Source organism: Ambystoma mexicanum, chromosome 2q (assembly GCF_040938575.1).
Source record: "Ambystoma mexicanum isolate Mex_15411 chromosome 2q, UKY_AmexF1_1, whole genome shotgun sequence".
In the NCBI taxonomy this organism is placed as follows: domain Eukaryota; kingdom Metazoa; phylum Chordata; class Amphibia; order Caudata; family Ambystomatidae; genus Ambystoma; species Ambystoma mexicanum.
In genome coordinates, this window is record NC_090924.1 from 123,968,408 (window position 1) to 123,988,017 (window position 19,610).

Here is a 19,610-nt window from a genome sequence, read left to right on the forward strand (position 1 = left end):
ATTATCTTCTGCCCCGGTCCTGATTTTCCCACCCAGTGCTCCAGCTTCTGCGTAGCATGAACAGGAAGCAGGAAGCAAAGAGCGCTTCCTGGTTTGTGCACATGCGTGCAAGTTCCGGAGCGCTGATGACAAAGTGGCCAGCTCGTTTTGTATGTGTGAGGTGGCACAGTAGTGCTTCCCATCGCACATACAAACATGCAGTTCCTCAGGTAGCATCCCCAATGGTCCATGCAATGTTGGGAAAGCAAAACGCCTACAGATTTGCTTGACTCATTGGATATGCCTGGCTGTGGAACAGAACTGTCAAACGGAAACCACGTTTTCCTTAAACAGTACTAGACGGATGAGGAGCGGAGAGGGAGTGTTCGGTGTTTTACACTGGGCTGGCTCCTCCATAATGGGCGAGGGTGCCCATGGGTGGGCGCCCCTCGCCCTTTATGGAGAAGCCGCCACTGGTGCACTGTCGTTGAATTTATGCACAGGGTCAGTGTAGCTGGAGATTAAACACTGTTGGCTTTGAAGTCATGTACATGAACCGCAATGTAGTTAATGTAGTGATTTCAAACACATTAAGGGATCCATAGGCGCGGCCCACAGTAGAAGGGGACTAGGGTAGCTCAGCAGATTGAGTGACTAAAACTGGCTGTAAATGAGTTTTTGCAAGTCCTTTTTTTTAAAAAAAAAGTGCTATTCAACGTTCGGCCAGGGGATGGGTTGGGGTGGTGGTTTGCGTTTATTCATGGTGAGGGTGGGGGAATTTCTGTTCCCATAGTGAAAATCAAAAGCTGGCACCCAGTTTAATTTCCTAATAACTGCTGCCAGCACAATAGACGCATGTATTTGTGATTAAGCAGGTTGACAATCATATAACTGCTTTATAAATATATCCTGTGATAAAAACACAAAGGAAGGGGCACAAAAATCACAGGTTATTTGTGGTATTCAGACAAAAAAACATTTGAACTAGTGAATGGAAGTTTGAGAAGCATGTTTCATTTGGAAACTTTTTTTTCTCTAGACAAGTGTAAGCTGCATATTTGGAAAGCAATAATGTGCCCAGCATGTAGGTAGCCTGCCTTTAACAGTGATGGCCCCCACCCCAGTGATAGTAATTTCCCATTAATTCCCATAGTGTCCCTTTCAGGCCAGAAGAAAGTACACAGCCTAAGCAGATAAAACCTCTAAATGCATAAATGACAGATGGGCAAAGGAGCACCTTTAATTCCCTTGGAAAGAGTTATTTGCCAGGGGAGGGGCGGTGGGGGGGAGAGAGGCAGGACACCAATTAGGGGGTGGGGCAAACGCCACCCTCTACGGATGCCTACGTATCTGTCTCACTCTCCCTGTCTCTCTGGTGTCACCCCTTCCTGGGAGCATGGTATCTCACAGGGCTCGTGCTAGGGTCACATGGTGGTGACCATGTGACCTACATAATAAAAGGGACTAGCCAGTTCCGGCTAGCCAGTCGATACTATGAAAACCTGACTGCTGTGTGTGTCTTTGCAGCAGCGCGATGCTGGCGCTACGGAGCAGGCGGAGGGCATGCTGCTGCAAGGCCCTCCATCCGGACAGCGCCCCCGCTGGGCAACGCTGTCCTTGATGTCCCCCTCCCCATGCCAGTAGAGCCCCTGCCGGGCAACTCTGCATGTACGCCCAGGAGAGCGCCTGCTGGTTAATCCTGCTTAAGGGTACCGCTGCCCCTGCTGGGCAATGCTGGCACCGTTTTTGTTAGTGCCCTGGTTGACCACAGTCCATGGAAGAGCCCGTGTGCTCGCGGGCTGACAAGGTGCCCCCTGTCAAGGTTTGTCTGCTGGGTGCCCCCAGCCTTGGTCTGCCTGGCGCCCCCAGCCTTGGTCTGCCTGGCCAGGACCTACGCGTGTGCACGCGGGAGCACACATGCGCAGGCGTGCGTCAGGATGGAGCCTCAGCAATGTCTCGATTTTAACCAATCTATTCTGGTTACTTTGTAACAGTTGCTGCAGCGCGGCAAAGATTCCGTTTGCAATGGCTGCCTATTGGAATCCATGCGATTGGGGCTAATGTACATATAGTTGTATGGCATGCACCCAGGTGTCTTTGATGATTATAGTTTTAAAAGAATAAGTATTCAAAACACTGCTCCTTTTCAGAACATCCTTTCCCTGCTTCTCCATCCGTCAGTTATTAAGTAGTGGGGACTGCGAGAATTCCCTGCCATCTTGGCGTAGACGGCTGACAGTGAGTTGGCACAGATTTGCCAGAAATGTCGGAAAATGTCCATCAGATTTCTAGGAACGCAGCCGTGTAGGGCTGAAGGCTTTCTAGGAATTGCCGGGTTGTGTCCGCTTTCCCTCGTGGTTAAAGCCGTTAGGCTGGCTGGCGGCCGAACGGGAGCCTGGCTTTTGATTCGCTGCAGGTTTTCCTCCGTCACTTGACATTATTTACATTTTTTCAGTTTTATGGCACTTGTCCATCTTCAGAGAGGAGGAGGAGGAGCCATACGTTGTGCGTCCCCTATTGCATTGTGGGGGCTTTAAAATTAAAAGCCTTTGATTTGTATTTTTCCTGGCCCATATTAATGGACTAGTAAAAGCTCTTGGGGTGGATGTTTGCACCTCCACACATAAATACCGAATTGAATCCGACTCTGCCGGGATTTGAACTTGTGACCCCAGGCTTCAGCTGACGACCGAATCACTGTTCTACATTTCTGGGCGCACGCCTGCTCCTTCAGGCGAACATTTTAAATGCTTACTCTTTTTAAACCAAGTTATTGATTTCAAATGGGGTACTTTCACTGGCAACCAGACCCCCGCGCGTGCCATGAAGTGGAACCTTACCTTGGGATTTGCTGTTGCCCTGACGGCCTACCCTTGATGGGCAATGCTAGAAAAAGGGCACAGTCAATGTACTGGGACTAGTTTGTGTTGTAGCTAGACAGGTGACAAGGAAGACGTGATGCCTAAATAAAATGAAAACAAAAAGGGCAGTTTTTCCTTCCAATGAACGTCCTGAGATGAGGATTGGATATGTATTTTGTACTGAACAAACAGTCAAACATCACACTGATGCCTAAACCAATACAGGGTCTCTTGATAGGTGCCAGTTTATGAAATAATATAGACACCTTTGTCCAAACCGCTGGTTCCATACTCCCAGTTGCATTTCAACAGACGCAGGGATGGCCTTACTTTTACTGAGATGGAGTTGTGGAGCTGTGGTCTCAAAGCGCAGACCACCGGGACTCCCACAGTTTATGGGGGTACCCGGGGGACAGGTTTAAGATCTTCATATCCAGAGTCCAGCAATGATATTCCAGGGCCGTCTTCAGTAGGTCCTGTGCTAGTAACACACGCACAGCAATTGTTCAGTATAACGTGGGGGCAGAGCAGAGATTTACTCACTAGATTGGGCCAGATGCAAGCCTCTAGTATTTGTACTTTAGCCTCTGTTGTCTTCCGTGTTACTCAGTTTTTATACTGCGCCGCTCAGCACTGAACTTCACGCAGGCTTGTCCGGATAGTAGCACATTACACTCTTGCCTGGGATGGCCAGACCATGGAAAACGGGCCCAATGGCGAGGTAGGGGGGAAGCGGGAATAAGATAAACGCCTGGCAATATATACTGGGGTTAATGAGGGAGTGCGATTGGGAAGTAGGGGCCGCGAGTGGAATACTGATCTGCAAGAAGGGATGGCTAGTCAACCAGTGCTACATGGAGATTTCATCTTAAATCAGTTCCTAGTGATCAGTGGGAAGTAATGGAATCAGTCAGCGGATGGTTGTGTGATGGGCTTGGGTTGTGCTCAAGCATTCCCTTAAAGCGTGGCGGCTGAATGCCCGAGAAGAGACACCGCGTTAAATGTCCAAACAATTTGCCACTGGTGCAACCTTGGTGGAGGTCACTATTGAGGAACTTGACATTGTGCGAGCCAATCTAAGTGTCTATACGAATGTGTAGTTTTTGGCATAGCAGTTTTGGCCACCAATTGGGACATTTTGAAAAGTAATTTTGAAACAAGCTATGAAATGTTTTGTTACTCATTTGCAGTTGTCAAGACTTGGCAATTAGCCTCTGCTCTAGTGGTGTGCTGTATTATCCAAATATGTTATGTTATTTGGTTGTATGTATGTACCAATTTCGTCGCTCTTTTCATTGCGAGTTTACCTCCATTGAAGTACTAGTATTGTTTTCCCTTAATAGCTAAGTACCTCTTTCAGCTTCAACATAGGGCGGGCCTCTGCGCAATTGTAAAACATGAAGCTGAAAATGACGCTCTATTTGAAACCAGCAGCTCATATAACGAAGGAAGAGTCTCATCTCAGTTCAAGCAAGCAACGGGTGGGGTCCAGAGAATCAGAACTATGTCTAATTCCAAGCTTCTGGACCTGAGAAAGATGGTTTTATGGTAGTGAAGCAGGTTCCAGTGGCTACACATGGAGCAATGGGAAAACACAGGCAATCCAGGTCATTGAGAACCATTTTCTAAAAGCAATTCTGGCACTTGCACAATCCTCTCCAAATTATGGCGTTCACCTAGAACTAGTTATTCCATATTTGGAGGATGAAATGGCGCTGGAACCAACTTTGCACTGGCCTGGCTTAGGTTGTGGGCCAATCCTAAAGCAGTAGTGCTGCATTGTTTAATGAATGACATATTCGGCAAAAAGGGTGCATTCGAAGTTCCCTGGCTCTTTAATGTCGGAAGCAGCTGGAAAATCATGATCGTGATCTGTCTAACCCCACTTCGATTAGTCGAGGACCGGCTGCTCATTTAAAAAATGCAGCTGTTCTCAAGAGATAAGGATGATCGGGAATCTGATGAAATTCTGAAGGACGCAAACAGACGATTGGTCATTATCTCGTCCGATGCAATGCAAAAGTATTTACTGTGGGCAAACAATCCAGCACAAGGGATCCTTCTGACATGAGCAAGATTTGCTTGCCTCCAGCTAACAACCACATGATCTCACTGGTTAAATGGAAGGGAGGGCCCATTTGACTGTAGTGAAGAGGAGGAGCTTTTGCCCTTTGCTTTTCTTGCCCAGTTTACAGAGACATTGGAGGAAGGACACTGGCCCCAGTTCAAAGAGACACACTGTGTGCAATGTCAGCCAGACCTGTTCTATTTATTGTGGGCAGAGAAATCCCGCTGGTGAGCTGTTCACTGTTACAGTTCCCAAAGCAAGCTCTGGCTAGGAGATTTGTCCTGTCGCAATAGCCTGTGTCCGTTACGGACAATATGCTTTATCTTTCTTATGAATTAAAATCATACAATGGATAAGACACATTGGAGGTAGTTTGACGTTAATCTCTATATTCCCATACACTATGAGCAGTGCGATTATTGGTTCCTAGGCCATTTTATAACTTTGTTTTTTTAAATGTATTTTATTGTGATTTATGTATCTATTAATTGATGCGTATAATAAGGGGATTGCTAACACTGTTTCATAATTTTATATGGCCCCATGTCTTCAAAACAAACCCTGAACATAGGTAGATGAGTGAACAAACCGTATTGAATTGCACTTTAGTAGTCAACTTGTCTAATAATGTATGAAAAGGTTTCAATATCTGTTTGTGTTGAAACTGTTCGTGTTTAAATTGTTTCCGATATGCTATTATAGCCTTGAGTCAAAATAAAGCTGAGAAAAGTTAGTTAAAAGCTGAACATTAATGCAGAACCAATTGCTCTTTTCAAAGATGTTATTTTGGCAACATTCAAAGGTAAGAACTTTTGTATCCCAATGCAGGGGCCGTGCGGTTTTGTAATAATACTTTTGGGTTAAAGGGAGTAGAAAGGTGAAACCTATCCATTTACTGGTGCGATGCAGAGGATCATCATGTATTATGCATCACTGTAATGGATTGCAGGTCATCAAATGATTATTCTGGTGAACAAAGCAGCATTACATTCTTGTTTATGAAATAGAGTCTGGTTCCCCATGGCAGCCAACTGAGCTCTCTTACACCAACGATACTTGTAACAAGCTTTAATGCCAATGACCAAAACACACGTGGACCCGAAGAGGAATTATAAGGAAATACAAGGAACAGATCTTTTCCCATTACTGTGTCACTGTTTGAATTTGATGAAATGGTGACCTCTTCCCAATAATGCATAAAAGGTGATGGTATTGAGCACACTGCGGAGACCCACCCTCTTTTACTGCATTGCCACCTTACTAATATCCTCAAATCAGTTTATCTCTAAGAAGTCACACTACCAGCTGCACCTCCTCAGAGGTATCCTTCCTTTCCTCTCCTTCCCCCAGAAGCTCACGGTCTCCAGAGCTCTGATTCTCTCTAGGCTGGACTACTGTAACAGCCTCTTTCTAAATCTGCCTCCCTCTTCTTACCACCTGTACAAATCATCCAAAACAGGACTGCGCGACTTCTCCCTGGCCTCAAGCCCAGGAATCGTATCTCTCCAGGACTGAAATCTCTGCACTGGCTCCCAGTGGCAGTGAGGATTAAGTTCAAAACCCTCTGCTTTGTCCACCAGGCCTTCTGGGGCCTTGGACCTCAATACCTTCAAATCTCTCTTCCTAAATATTTTCCTTCTCGGGTTCTTCGCTCTTCTGGTTCCAACTCCCTCAGGGTTAGATGCTCCTCCAAGCAGCAAGTTGGTGGTAGATCTCTTTCTTCTGCCGGGGCCTCCCTCTGGAACATCCTCCCTGCCTCTCTGAAACTTGAGGAAAACCATCTCTGGTTCCGGAAGCACCTCAAGACCTTCCTCTTTGCTTCTGCTTTCTCTCCTCCTCTCCTCTGCTGATCTGCTGGTTGAATCTGAAACTGCACTGGTTACCTGGCTACCCTCAGATCTCGGGCCCAGGTCCTCTCCCCACCAGCTGCACACCTGCACTGCATCCCTGGCATCACTTGCACCCGGGGACTGTTTCTGTATCCCTGCAGCCCTACTAGCACTAGACACCTGATGTCTGCACTTACCCTTGCACTTGGCACCAGCTGGCCGCACTTTTATTCATGTTCTTTTTTTTTTTAACTGTTATCGTATGTACTGCACTGCCCCCCCTTTCCCCTGCCTTCTTCCCCATCCCCGTTCCACATCCCCCTTCGCCTGTACTTGTACGATCTCAATGTCACCTGGCCTAGTAGGATCACTGCCTCTGGCTTCCCTCTGTTGCCCCCTTGGCTCTTCACGCATTGAAACACTTGTGTATAGGCGCGTTATAAATGCCTTATATCATATCATATCATATATCCCTGGTCCCAATAGAACTTTACTATTGTCCTAAAAAAAGCTCGTTGAAAATTCTCAAAGAAAGGTGCATATTCAAAAAATCTGTTGACAAACTAGTCTTTTTTTATGGTGTATTACAGCTTTAATCTTCGCTAAAGTCTCTCTTCTAGTCCAGATTGAATTGCAGACGATCAGCCAAGTGTTGCTTTTGAAATGCTGTTCATAGTTTTTCTCAAACGATATATAACGTTTTATTTTAAAAAAACTTTGAAAAAGATAGCATGAACAGTAGAAATTCTGCATGACGATACAACATTTTTTCACCATGTTATAATCACTTGAACGACGTTGAAATGAAATATGCCAACATCATATCTATAACTGATACAGAATTATAAATGTATTTTCCTTTGCAGTGTCTCACTTGGAGAAGAAATTTGTGACCGGTGGTCTCCCTCTTCTGCAGATTTAGGACGGAAATGGCCGCCATGCTGCTGGCTCGGCAGCTTCCGCAGCATTCCAGGCTGATTGTGCCCGGTAAGTGCTCGCTTCTCTAATGCTATGTCCAACACACAACGCCAGGAAAGACTGGCCTGAGGTTGAGTAATGTGTTAGAAAAACTACAGAGTGAAATTTGCCCTGTAACCAGTTGACAAAACAGAAGTGGAGTAACTTTGCTGAAAATGTTGCGGGTACAGGACATCTAAATGAAAGGGGCTACTGCTAAATGATTGGGACAAGATAGTGTGCCACAAAGGTTGCAAGGGGTGGTGGGGGGGGACAAACAATTGCCCCACCCTCCCATAAAATTACGCTCCTGCAAAATGGGGCTGAGAAACGGTGCGAATGGCACTGATCTGTTTTCTATTATAAGGTTTGGGCACTGCAACCTGCATTGCAACTCCAGTGATCTCTCAAACTTGACAGTGCTGGATAGTACTGATGGGAGTCTGTAACAGCTGAGAGCCCTTGGTTGTAGACGGAGACATCTTTATGGGTGGCCAAAAGGGGCATTTGCCCTGGTCTAAAGAAGTCAGTTTCCATTGTTCACCAAACTTAAGTAGAAGAGCACTTCAGGATGTTTTATGACGTGCTGCTGAGGCTAAACATATTGCCTGTCTGTTTTTGACAAATTAATTCTTCTCCAATGAATTCATCCTGTAATGATTTCTGTGTTCACTGTGGTATGTAGTTTATCTATTCACTACAGCACAACTCCTGTAGCATTAATACCTTTATGTGGGGATCATATTGGTAATGTGCAATAGCCAAAGTTAAAATGATTATTGATACATTTGAGCGCTGCAATGGTGCAGAAGATAGCTCAGTGTGTTAGGCACTCATTGCAGAGATCTGTGTTCATATGCAAGATTACAAAGGCAAATTCCAGCAAGGCTGACTCAGCCTTTGCTATTTAAGTTGATGAACCTTTACTCTGTTTTGTAGTAAAGGTACTATTACCAGCAATGCACCTGCACAACATAGATGTTCACCATACGCAGCTGTTTCGTTCTTATGGCTAAGGTCTACAAATCGTTTTCTACAGACGGTGGTTGTAAAACATAGGCAAACACCCCTAATAATAAGCATAACGTGTTAGTCTGGAGAGATGATTAGGTAGCCGAATTCAAGACTATAATCAAATTGTTTATTCTCGTAGCCTGGCTTTGCCAGCAGATGATACAGTGATCCTGGACAAATCATCTTATATCACTGACCGTACTGTGCTGTCTTTTGTGGAAAGGTTTGCATCCTCACATGTGGGTGGCATTGTTTAGCCAATTACCTGATCTTTCTTTCTGCATAGGCCTTTTGAGAGGATGGGGTTCTAGACAGAAGAAAGTGGATAAGACAAGATATTTCCATTTTGCATATTACGTTTCTATAACCTTTTTTTGTTTTTTAGAATGTGTTCTGTTGGGTTTTGTGGTTTGTGTACTTTCCAAGTTGGGTCTATGAAATTGGAATTTTTTAGTTCATGGTGACAAAGTGGTAAAGTGCAGAAACGGTATTGTGGGTGCAAATCCAAGCGTCACCACTTAACCAATGATGATCCTCCTCTCATTTAACCTCGTATTGCTTAACCTGTCAAAATTGCTAATCCCTAAAACGTTCAAAATTGACGTCCTTCAGAGTGATTGCATCCTCAGGGTATGATCTTCAAAAAAGCCCCACTCGTGGTTTCATTGGCTATAGTGTTGGTTCCTCTATAACAATAGTGAGGATTGATATATTTCTCACGACAACCGTTTTGTTTCTTTGCTCCCATGTCCATCTTTTAATCTGTCTGTCTCGATACAGACACCTTCCTGGTAGCTTCTAATCTTCATCCACTATCTATGCTATGCTATGTGCAGCTTTCTCCTTTCTTCCAATTGGTCTCCTGCATCCATCTTGAACACTTTTCCATTCTGTGATGCACACAATCTGAGTAGTCTGTTCTAGATTATGTGCACTTTTTTTAATACAATCTTTTTCCTGCATTTATACTATGGTCGGTATACCTTCCTTGTGACTGCTGTTAATGAAATATGTTCAGTAGCTGTACTAGAACACAAGTATCCTTGTTGTGGACTGCTAATGTTGCCCTTGAAATGCTGCTTTAGCAATAATCCAGCGTTCTGCAGGCTACACCGCCCAATAACGGCCCAGGGCCCAAGTTACAGACCTGAGCGAAGCCAGGGCTCTAACACCGGCCCCCGGTGCCATTACCAGGCCGGTGTAGCTCGCAGAACGGGATTATTACTATTAACACCCCGAGGCAAACCCTCAGTGTGCTAATAGCAATAATTAAAGAAAACAGCTGTGCTGCTTCATTCACAGCAACCGCTGGGGAGACTCAGACAGGGTTGCCATGGAAATGGAAGGCGGGGCTCTATTTGGAGCCCTTCGTCCATTTCCATGATTTCATCATGAGCCATGCAGCGGAGCCTTGCAAGGACGGTAAGGTTTTTTTTGTGGATGAGTTGGGGGAGTTAGATGGGTGAAGGGGCTGGATTAGTGTGCAGGAGGCAGGGGAGGAGGGAACAAAACAGCGCCCGGTGTGGCGACCACTCTGGCTGCTCCAAACCTGGGCTTGCATCAGTAGATTCAGCCCGGACTTGGAGCAACCTGATTGGCTGCCTCACCCACCAAGGGTGCTCATTGTTTATCATTATGATTACCACAAGTATGAAGAGACTAATGGGACTGAAAGGGAGTACCCATGCTTATTTTTATCACTATGAGGCAGCATAGCAAGATATGGGTTAAGATCGCAATGGGGCTAAGGGGGCCGACCAAATATTCTGGATCCCTTGATTCCTTTAGTGGACGGTGGCCCCAAAGTTATCCCAGGGCCCCAAGGGTGTCTGGAACCCAAAAGTAGTAAAGATGGCCCCGGTTGCAGATCCCTGCTATTGGGTATTACCTTGTCTATTGTTGTTTTTGATGAGGCCGAGACTGTGTGCAAATAATCGACCCAAGTGCAGTGGTCATTCTTGGATTCGTTTTTTTGTTGTTGCAGGTTTCAAAACCTAGTAACCAAAGCAGACATACATTTGATGTGAAAATCTGAATTTTGGGAGATTGCTTGCTCAGCCTATTTTGCTTTCAGGACTAGTAGTTGAGAGATACCAATGAGGAATGTCGAAAGCCTATTTCTACCTACAGTGGATTAAAGCATGTATAGTTTTCTTCCAGATGCAAGACCTAGCACTCCATCTCTAGGGCTTTGTATTCCTAACGGGAGATTCCGCAGGAACTAACAGGAATGTCTTTGTGCTTTCACTACTGATGCCCTGAAACTCTCGGTCTTCCTTTGGCAGGACTCTACTTGAGGCGCTGAATAGGGCATGCCCTCTTTTCCCCCCTCATTCTTATAACATAAGACCTAACAAGATGTTACCGGCGGCGGTACAGGTTTGCTTTCCCTTAGCATTGCAGGTCCATATGATCTTAGATTGGTGGCGGTTAAAGAACTGAGGGAAAGTCTTCATCTCTGCAATGTCTGCAGTGCCAGCGCTATCATCACTGTCTTATATGCACATCCTCACTGGCCCTTGTTGCTGACAGGAGGTGCATTTTTGGTTTGACTCCAAATCCAGAAGTCCTTTGGGAGGCATTGTGAATCTCTGGATGAGGGCAGGGGATTTAACCCATCCTTGCCACTTCTTCTCCGCCCACTCCTGCTGCCTTCCAGGAGATTGGTGGCTCCTTTTTGCTTCATTCCCTGAGTAGTGAGCATCCCAAAAAGGCTTTTTCTCCTTTGTGGCTAATTGTTGCTGGAGAGTGAATTGCAAACATAGTTTGGCAGCCCTTGCAACCTCCTTTGGTGTTGTGTTGGTCAAGCCACTAACCTCTACCTTGCCGGGCAGGTAGCTCTGACTCAGCGGGCTTGCCTGTGCGCAGTGTAAGTAAATAAAATCTTTATTTCAAAGTATCAAGCTTCATAAAAGCCAACATACACAAACAGTGCTTTATACGCACATCTGGTTGTACAGCTAATGATGGGTATAAAAAGATAAAAATACAGTAAAATGAAACCCATAAAAATGTATGGCACGACACACTCAATTGTTCCCGCAATTCTTCTGCACTCATCTGTAAAACAGCATCTAGAAACATGTACACAGCTGCTGCAGCCTCTTGAACACAGGGAGAGTATGAACCTAGAAGCCTCTTTTATCGTGCAACATTTGCATTTCCTTAATAATGGAATTATAAGTGTTGTGCTGGGATTGTGGAAAAGTGGGCAGAAGAACAATAGATGGGCCAGGTGAACAGATAAAATAACATTACAGAAACATTGAAAGTTCAATTCCAGACCTGTATGGTTATTTCCATTCTGAAGATGGAACAGGGCGCTCCTTACTCATCTACGGCACAACCAGTGCATATAATTAGCATTTAATCCACTGCAGCCATAAACACAATAGCTGAGCACGGACTAGGCCTTGTGCCAATCGGCCGTGCTAGTGCACAGGGTATGGAAGGAGGAGCCTATGGGTGTACAAGTGCTCGAGGAGGGTGTTTAGATGGATTTCTACACTCTGACCTTATGGGCAGAAGTTTAGGAGGCCACCCTCTGTTTAGTGAAACGGGGGAACTTTCTGGACAAGCCAGACAATCTTGGTAGCTAGGCAGACGGTCAAGACGAAGTCTCAGGAGGGGTGAGAGTGATCGGAAGCCCACAATAAGCACACACAGCGGCAAACCACAAATTAGTCTTAGAAAAGTGTATATGAAGGATATTTATACATTTGTCAACCGGACCAATAGACGCAAGTAAACTTTAGTTTTGCGAAAACAGTTACCACACAAAATACTCTACTATACGGCATCTATACAATAGGTTTCCTAATGCGACAAATGAGGAAAACACAGCCACAACCTGTAAAGAGAAGGGTTGGTTAACCCTCTAGGAGCATTAGACCATTTTTCAGAGTTGTTACCAAACTTTCTAGTCCAGCAATAAGAAGTGGAGAGCCTTGTGCTCAACAGTGCAGTTGTGCGTAAAAGTGCACGATCGTGCAGGTGAAGCAAAAAGCGGGACTTCTTGGGAAGGCTGTAGCAAGTCAAGCAGGGGATTGAGGCAGTGAAGAATTGGTTCCCACTTTTTGAGTAGGATATGCCCTTGGTGGCAGAAAAGGTGAGAATAGCTAGGGAGCGCAGGCTAACCCAGCCAAGATCGAATACCTTTCTGGGTTATTTGTGCGTAAAAGGGATCGGTTGTGCCAGGGGGAAACCGGCAAGTGATGCAAGTACTCACCAAACCTTGGCACAATCTGGACCAAACTTTGCCAGTTTAGTTGAGGTCGCTAGTAGGTTTGAATAGTATTGACTCGGAGGATGAGCTCGGGAAACCATGGGAATCATGAAGATCAGACCAGCGGTAACTGCGGCAGTTGGGTCATTTCCAGTGAAGGGGAAAGCGGTGTAGAAGTGTACATTTTTTTAACCAGTTTGCAGAACTGTAGAGGCTGCTCCAGAAGTCTGACAGGGGCATGGATCCTTTTGGAGAAGGCGGGCACCTTCGGGGGAATGGAGACCTGCCACCCTCTTTCAGATTGGAGAAGTATTTGACTGCCATGGAGTTGGAATTAGAGGAGCCTACGACTGTATGAGGGTACTATTTAGGAAAGGCAAGTAGGAGATTGTGTGGTCTCCAGACCGAGAACAGGTTGTGATTGTTGTAGAAGGTCTTGATTTGGATCCATGTAGCCAACTGGAGCCATGGAATACATTTTATGTCTGCAATGACATCTCTTTTACACCTTTCCATTGCCCTTTCAGCAGACTTGGTGTCAATGATAAGCACCTCCACTTCGTCCATATAAAAAGCATGTCCCTTATTGAAGACTTATTGGGTCTGCGAAGGAGAGGCCATCAGCGCAAGTGCCATGGATTGCATGTGTGCATGGGGTTTGGGTCTAGCAATGGGTTTGACAGACACCAAGCATCAGTGTACCTTTCAAAGATGGGGGGAAAAACCCATTTGCATATCAGTCTTTCTCCCACCCAAATGGGCATTTCAGCACCGAAATGCTACGGCAATTCTCTTCTGAACAAGAGTACCAATAGCAACCCCAGACACCTGTCTTCTAGACAGAGGATAAGCAATATAAATGAGGTAAAGGTAAAAGATCTACATGAATGCATCATAAACCCGATTATATAGGGTAAATAAATACTTTTTGATACATAATTTAGCATTGCAATTGCAAGCATAATACCATTAGATTGTTTCTGTACAATGTCCAAACATTGGGGAACATATGAACAATTTGATTGTAAGCAGATTTTGAAGACCGCTACAAATCATTTAAATCTGGATGTCCACCTTTCAACAAGTTCCAATTTGGGAGGACAAGGCTTGTTTGGAATGTTCTGTGGCATTGTATGTTTCCTGGGAACAAAAGCAGGAGCCATTCCACGAGTATGCATGACCAACACAGTCAATGTCAATTCTTTCACAAATTCAAACTCTGTTTGCTGGTACATTGGGTTGGCCACCCATTGTTTGCTTAGTTTTGTAAAGGCCATGAGGTAGCGAAGCATCCCGAAAGTTCCTGCAGTTTTCGCTTGTTCCCTCCCAACATTCTCATTCGGCGCAAGTACAGCTAGTCTTGTTCTGGCCTTCATACCGTCTATGCCGAAATGCAATCTTTTGGGCATCTACTTTAGGCACATATTATGGAACACCTACAAATCTCCAGTATGACAGAATTCAGTGAGTCCGTTCAGGTCTCTTGAAAGCATTTTATCGTACACAATCTTTTCAAGTGCTTTGTGTGGAGGGGAACATGGCACCAACCACTTCTTCTTGCATTCCTGCTCTTTCAATAAAGGTCCATGTGCACATTTGTGGAAATGTTTGTTTTCTCTCCATGAGTGTATGTTGGAACAATTTTATTTTATTTTATTTTTCGATTTGTAAAGCGCACTGCAGCCCTCTAGGCAACAAGGCGCTATAAGTATACTTAAGGAGGCTTGTTTGTGGGTTACAAGAAGCGGCCCAATGTGTGAAGCTTAACAACATACAGTTATTTATACAGTTGAATTACTGGGTACAATGTTCTACAATACAGTGTGTGTGTCGATTTCAAGTTATAACAGTAGCAGAAACATTATACAGGAGGAAGAATAGGCTCTTTAGACAAAGAGCCTTGTTTTTAGGGCCTTGCGGAGGGCGGCATGGGACTTGATAGATCTAATATGGTCTGGGAGTTTGTTCCAAAGAGTGGCGGCCATAGTTGGGAAGCTAGATCCTCCAGCACGCACTCTGCGTGAGTGAGGTACTGTGATGCGGTTAGCATATGCAGTTCTTGCAGGTCTGGAGGCTGTTTGTCTGGAGATCCTTTGCGTAAGGTATCTGGGGGCTAGGCCGTGAATACATTTGTGGGTTAGGGCTAGTGTTTTGAAGACGACCCTTTCCTTAATAGGTAGCCAGTGTGCCTGTCTTCTGATCGTGGAGATGGTGCATCAATGGATGCCATCTTTGGAGCTCCGTCAAAGATGGTTAGATGATTACTGATGGACTGAGACCACTTTAAAAGTTTTTCTAAACCCTTTTTTTTTACCAGCAGCGGTTTCATTTGGCAACGTGCCATATATCAAATTGATACTGAATGTGTGGAAAATGCTCTCGCACGGCCTTGGCTATTGAAACGTGACTATCCGGTCTATTTGCATTCCCCTGAATTCCAGATGTTCGATGGATTTAATGAAACCATGTTTCTCCATGGCCACAGACTATGTACATTCAGACACCTACACAATGACCGAACTCACAATTATTTTACTTTCCATGTCTTGAAAGTGATAAGTGCAGTACTTAGCGGAAAATCCTGGACTGTCACACTGTCCGTCGCCAGCTAGCCTGACACTTTTGCCAGAGAATGCACTGTCCTTGACATCTGTTCGAGTTTCCAGGCATGACTAATAGCGGGGAATAATTCCCTCTGATATTTGTAGTACTGGGTTTTAGCAAGGAACACAAATTGACAGAAACTGGAAATCTTACTGAAAGTAGATCTGCTGAACAGTAAAGCTGCTGAGCAAAGTACATTTCCAGCAGGCACTTTGCTGAGCATCGGTTGAGCAGACCATGAAAATGTGTTATCGAGATGAACACAGCTGGCCTGGATTTTCCGGTTGGTGACTTGTAATACTCGAGAGAAATTCACCAATGGCTACCTGCATACGCTTCTCATACTTTATGATCACATTTAATCATTTGTACAATCTCTAGCAGGCAGCAATCGGATACAATGTATTTTTGCTCCTTTAATAGACAATCATCCTGCAGTACTGAGTTTTGCGTCTCGACGGTGGTGGACAATTTCCCCAAACTAGGCATACTGAAGTCGAGATCTTGAGCAAATTCTTCAGTCAATTGAGTTGAAGCTTCAGCCTCTGTTAGTTCAGGCTGTAATATTTCCACATGAATTGGGGAAACGGGTAATGTTGAATGTTTGGTAGGTGGAACATTTTTAGAGGGTGTAGATTGTGTCGGATGGTCTGCAGGTAATTGCAATGCATCTTTATTGTCTTCAGGTTCATTTGTCTATTTTGAACAAAGTAGAAATGGTCCATGGTAATTTTTATTGGTTCGCAGGTGAGATTCCATTTGTTTTCCGGCCACTGGACATATGCATCATGATTCTTGTTATTGACTGCACCACTCTGTGTCTCAAATAGTAGTTGCTCCATTGTGAAATCCATTTGGCAAGCCACATCTTTGCTTTCAGTTGTTGTCTGAGTCTTTATACTCCTCTTTCTGGGCCCCTAACAGATTTATAGAAAAACATGCTCAATGTATAACACACGTACAGAAGATATGATTTTCAAACCTAAAACATAATATGACTAAAACATCTGCTTAAAAACGTATCCAAAACAAACAGGTTTGGTCTTTACCCTTGGTTTCTTAATTCGCTTTGAAACCGTGGCCTTGGCTTTGCCAACCGCGACATCGAGCTGAAAAAAGAGCATTTTTATATGGTTTAAATCTAGCAAATTTCTTTTCGACTCAAACATATGCACATATATACAAACGGGACCAACTTGACGGACTTCAAAACATTAAAACATTATAAAAATGTATTCCTAATCCAATGTGATGCTCAGTTGTATTTCATATTAGGTTATGTATACTTCTGGTCCATGTGCCTCTTCTAATTGGACATCTTGAGTACATTCCTTGGAGAGAAGAAACATTAAAAAAAAGTTAAGTCAATCGAACTGAAATGTAAAATTTTTCATCGCACAGAGCACTTCCTCACAAAATAGTTTAAAATGATTGCGAACATTATACTATAAGGTTTGTTGTTGCAACACAAACAGAACATTCATATGAACATGCCCTTGATAACTTTATATGTGATTTGGTCATAATATACATTTCATATTTCACCTGATAACTTTCCGAGATAACACATAGACTTGATCTGAGATCACCCTGCAAAACATAGTGATTAGACTGTTGCCTTCAAAACTATTTTGCTTTGTAATGTTTCCTTTCAAATCTATTCTTAATTAGGGAGGAAGTGTTATGTTAGAACCAACATCATAAAAGTTTGAAACAGTGCAAGGTTGCATGCATTTCAGTCTCAAAGTATAACTTTTGTAGGATTTACTTTCACTCTTGCAAGGAAACTGTAAGTATGTATACCTCATACTCTGGACGTGTTGCAAAGGAGGAAGTGATTGTAGTTGAAGTTCCAGCATCCGCCCATAATATAGTACTTGTTTTAATACCGATTAAAAAGCAAAATTAAACTGAAATCTTGGAATGCAGACGATGGTACATACTGAGAGACACCCACACATGCCACTTCGTGTAAATAACCAATACTATACATAATCATTTTCAATGTGTTTTAATTCCAAACATAACACATGAATGTGTTGTTCATTCGCATCTAAAGGACTAGTACAATATAATTACTTGATAGGCGAGTGAGGTTGATGTTGACTCCGGAAAAGTAATTCATAAAGAATCTTGTTCCTTCATTTTCAGTACAATGTCAGAAAAGAGTACAATGGAAAAGGTATATTAGTATTAGAAATGTGGCCACATCCAGCACTCTAAAATATCACTTTGTGCATGTCAATAGGGCCCACCGTTGCGATACTAGACGTGTCAGTGGTTTAGTCACTGGTGAGGGTCCGTGCTTTCATCAGTGAGCTCTACGTAAAGAAGGACATGTCAACCAACAAATTTCAAAAACATTAGAGTGGCGGCGAGTGGCAGTCCTGCAGGTTATTGTGCAAGCAGAGTCTGTCCTCCCTGCCTCTCATTGTTGGAGGAGGAGCCTCATCTAAACCTACCTACAAGAACCCCCGCGGGACGCGGAGCGGACGCGGAGTGGCGGCGAGTGGCAGTCCTGCAGGTTATTGTGCAAGCAGAGTCTGTCCTCCCTGCCTCTCATTGTTGGAGGAGGAGCCTCATCTAAACCTACCTACAAGAACCCCCGCGGGACGCGGAGCGGACGCGGAGTGGCGGCGAGTGGCAGTCCTGCAGGTTATTGTGCAAGCAGAGTCTGTCCTCCCTGCCTCTCATTGTTGGAGGAGGAGCCTCATCTAAACCTACCTACAAGAACCCCCGCGGGACGCGGAGCGGACGCGGAGTGGCGGCGAGTGGCAGTCCTGCAGGTTATTGTGCAAGCAGAGTCTGTCCTCCCTGCCTCTCATTGTTGGAGGAGGAGCCTCATCTAAACCTACCTACAAGAACCCCCGCGGGACGCGGAGCGGACGCGGAGTGGCGGCGAGTGGCAGTCCTGCAGGTTATTGTGCAAGCAGAGTCTGTCCTCCCTGCCTCTCATTGTTGGAGGAGGAGCCTCATCTAAACCTACCTACAAGAACCCCCGCGGGACGCGGAGCGGACGCGGAGTGGCGGCGAGTGGCAGTCCTGCAGGTTATTGTGCAAGCAGAGTCTGTCCTCCCTGCCTCTCATTGTTGGAGGAGGAGCCTCATCTAAACCTACCTACAAGAACCCCCGCGGGACGCGGAGCGGACGCGGAGTGGCGGCGAGTGGCAGTCCTGCAGTCATGGCAGCCGAGGCTGCGGGAGCTGCTTTCGCCGTCAACTCCCCCCCAACTGAGGAGAAGCGCAGGCTGCGCAGTACACGTCCCAACTGGGACTCTGACGAACCGCTGCCTAAAGACTCGTCAGCCACCAAAAGAACTGTAGGCGCAAAAAGCCCAAAAGGGAAACGAGGAAGACCCCTTAAGCATGACATGCTTAAACCCTCAAATGGTTTTTTCCCAATTGAACCTCACCTAAATCCTCCATCAACAACGGCCATGCCCTTGGCCGAGACCGAAAACGAGCTAAGGAAGAGCCCCGAATCTCCTTCGAGAACAACAACAAACTCGTGCATCCCAACAACGGAGACGCCAACATCAATCATCACGAACTTGGGAAACCCCCACACATTGCCCCGCTTACCAGACACTCCCGGAGGGGGGTCCAAGTCGGCGTGGCCTGGTGGTGTGGTTCCCGGTTTAGCTGGTCCGCGGGAAACCTCAGGAAGTGCCATGCTTGCAACATCGGACACTGACGCAGGGGACGAAGGGGCTCGGCCGTTGGAGGGAGATATAGTGGAAGTAGGGGAGGGGCGGGAGGACCCGTCCCCCCCGATCGCCGTACAGGCACAGATCCATGGCCACACGGGAGTCGAGCAGATGGAGCCGCTGGAGGTACGCCTGGCCCCAGCAATGAAAGGAAAGGAGTCGGGCCAGTCGAGAGAGATAGGCCAAGGAGTCGGCGTGGACGCTGGACTCCCGAAAACACCGACTACAATCGAAACTGGCCTGGCGGTTGCACGTAACGCAAAAAAAAGACCAAGAGCATCTGGCCTCTCTATACAGAACGGAGTTAACATCTTTCGAGGAAAAAAGTACCGCCTAAGGCCGGGACGCCCAGCGACAAACTATACCC

General features: G+C 45.4%; 1 protein-coding gene across 4 annotated transcripts in view; it reads left to right on the forward strand.

The window, feature by feature from the left end:
* The window catches only part of ABAT (4-aminobutyrate aminotransferase), a 719,432-nt gene that overhangs the window by 283,918 nt on the left and 415,904 nt on the right, over positions 1–19,610 (forward strand). For all 4 annotated transcript variants that reach the window (XM_069647042.1, XM_069647043.1, XM_069647044.1 and 1 more), the window contains one exon: positions 7,604–7,724. In XM_069647042.1, the coding sequence (XP_069503143.1) occupies positions 7,667–7,724 (58 nt within the window). In that variant the 5' untranslated portion in view covers positions 7,604–7,666. The remainder of the gene's footprint in view (positions 1–7,603; positions 7,725–19,610) is intronic.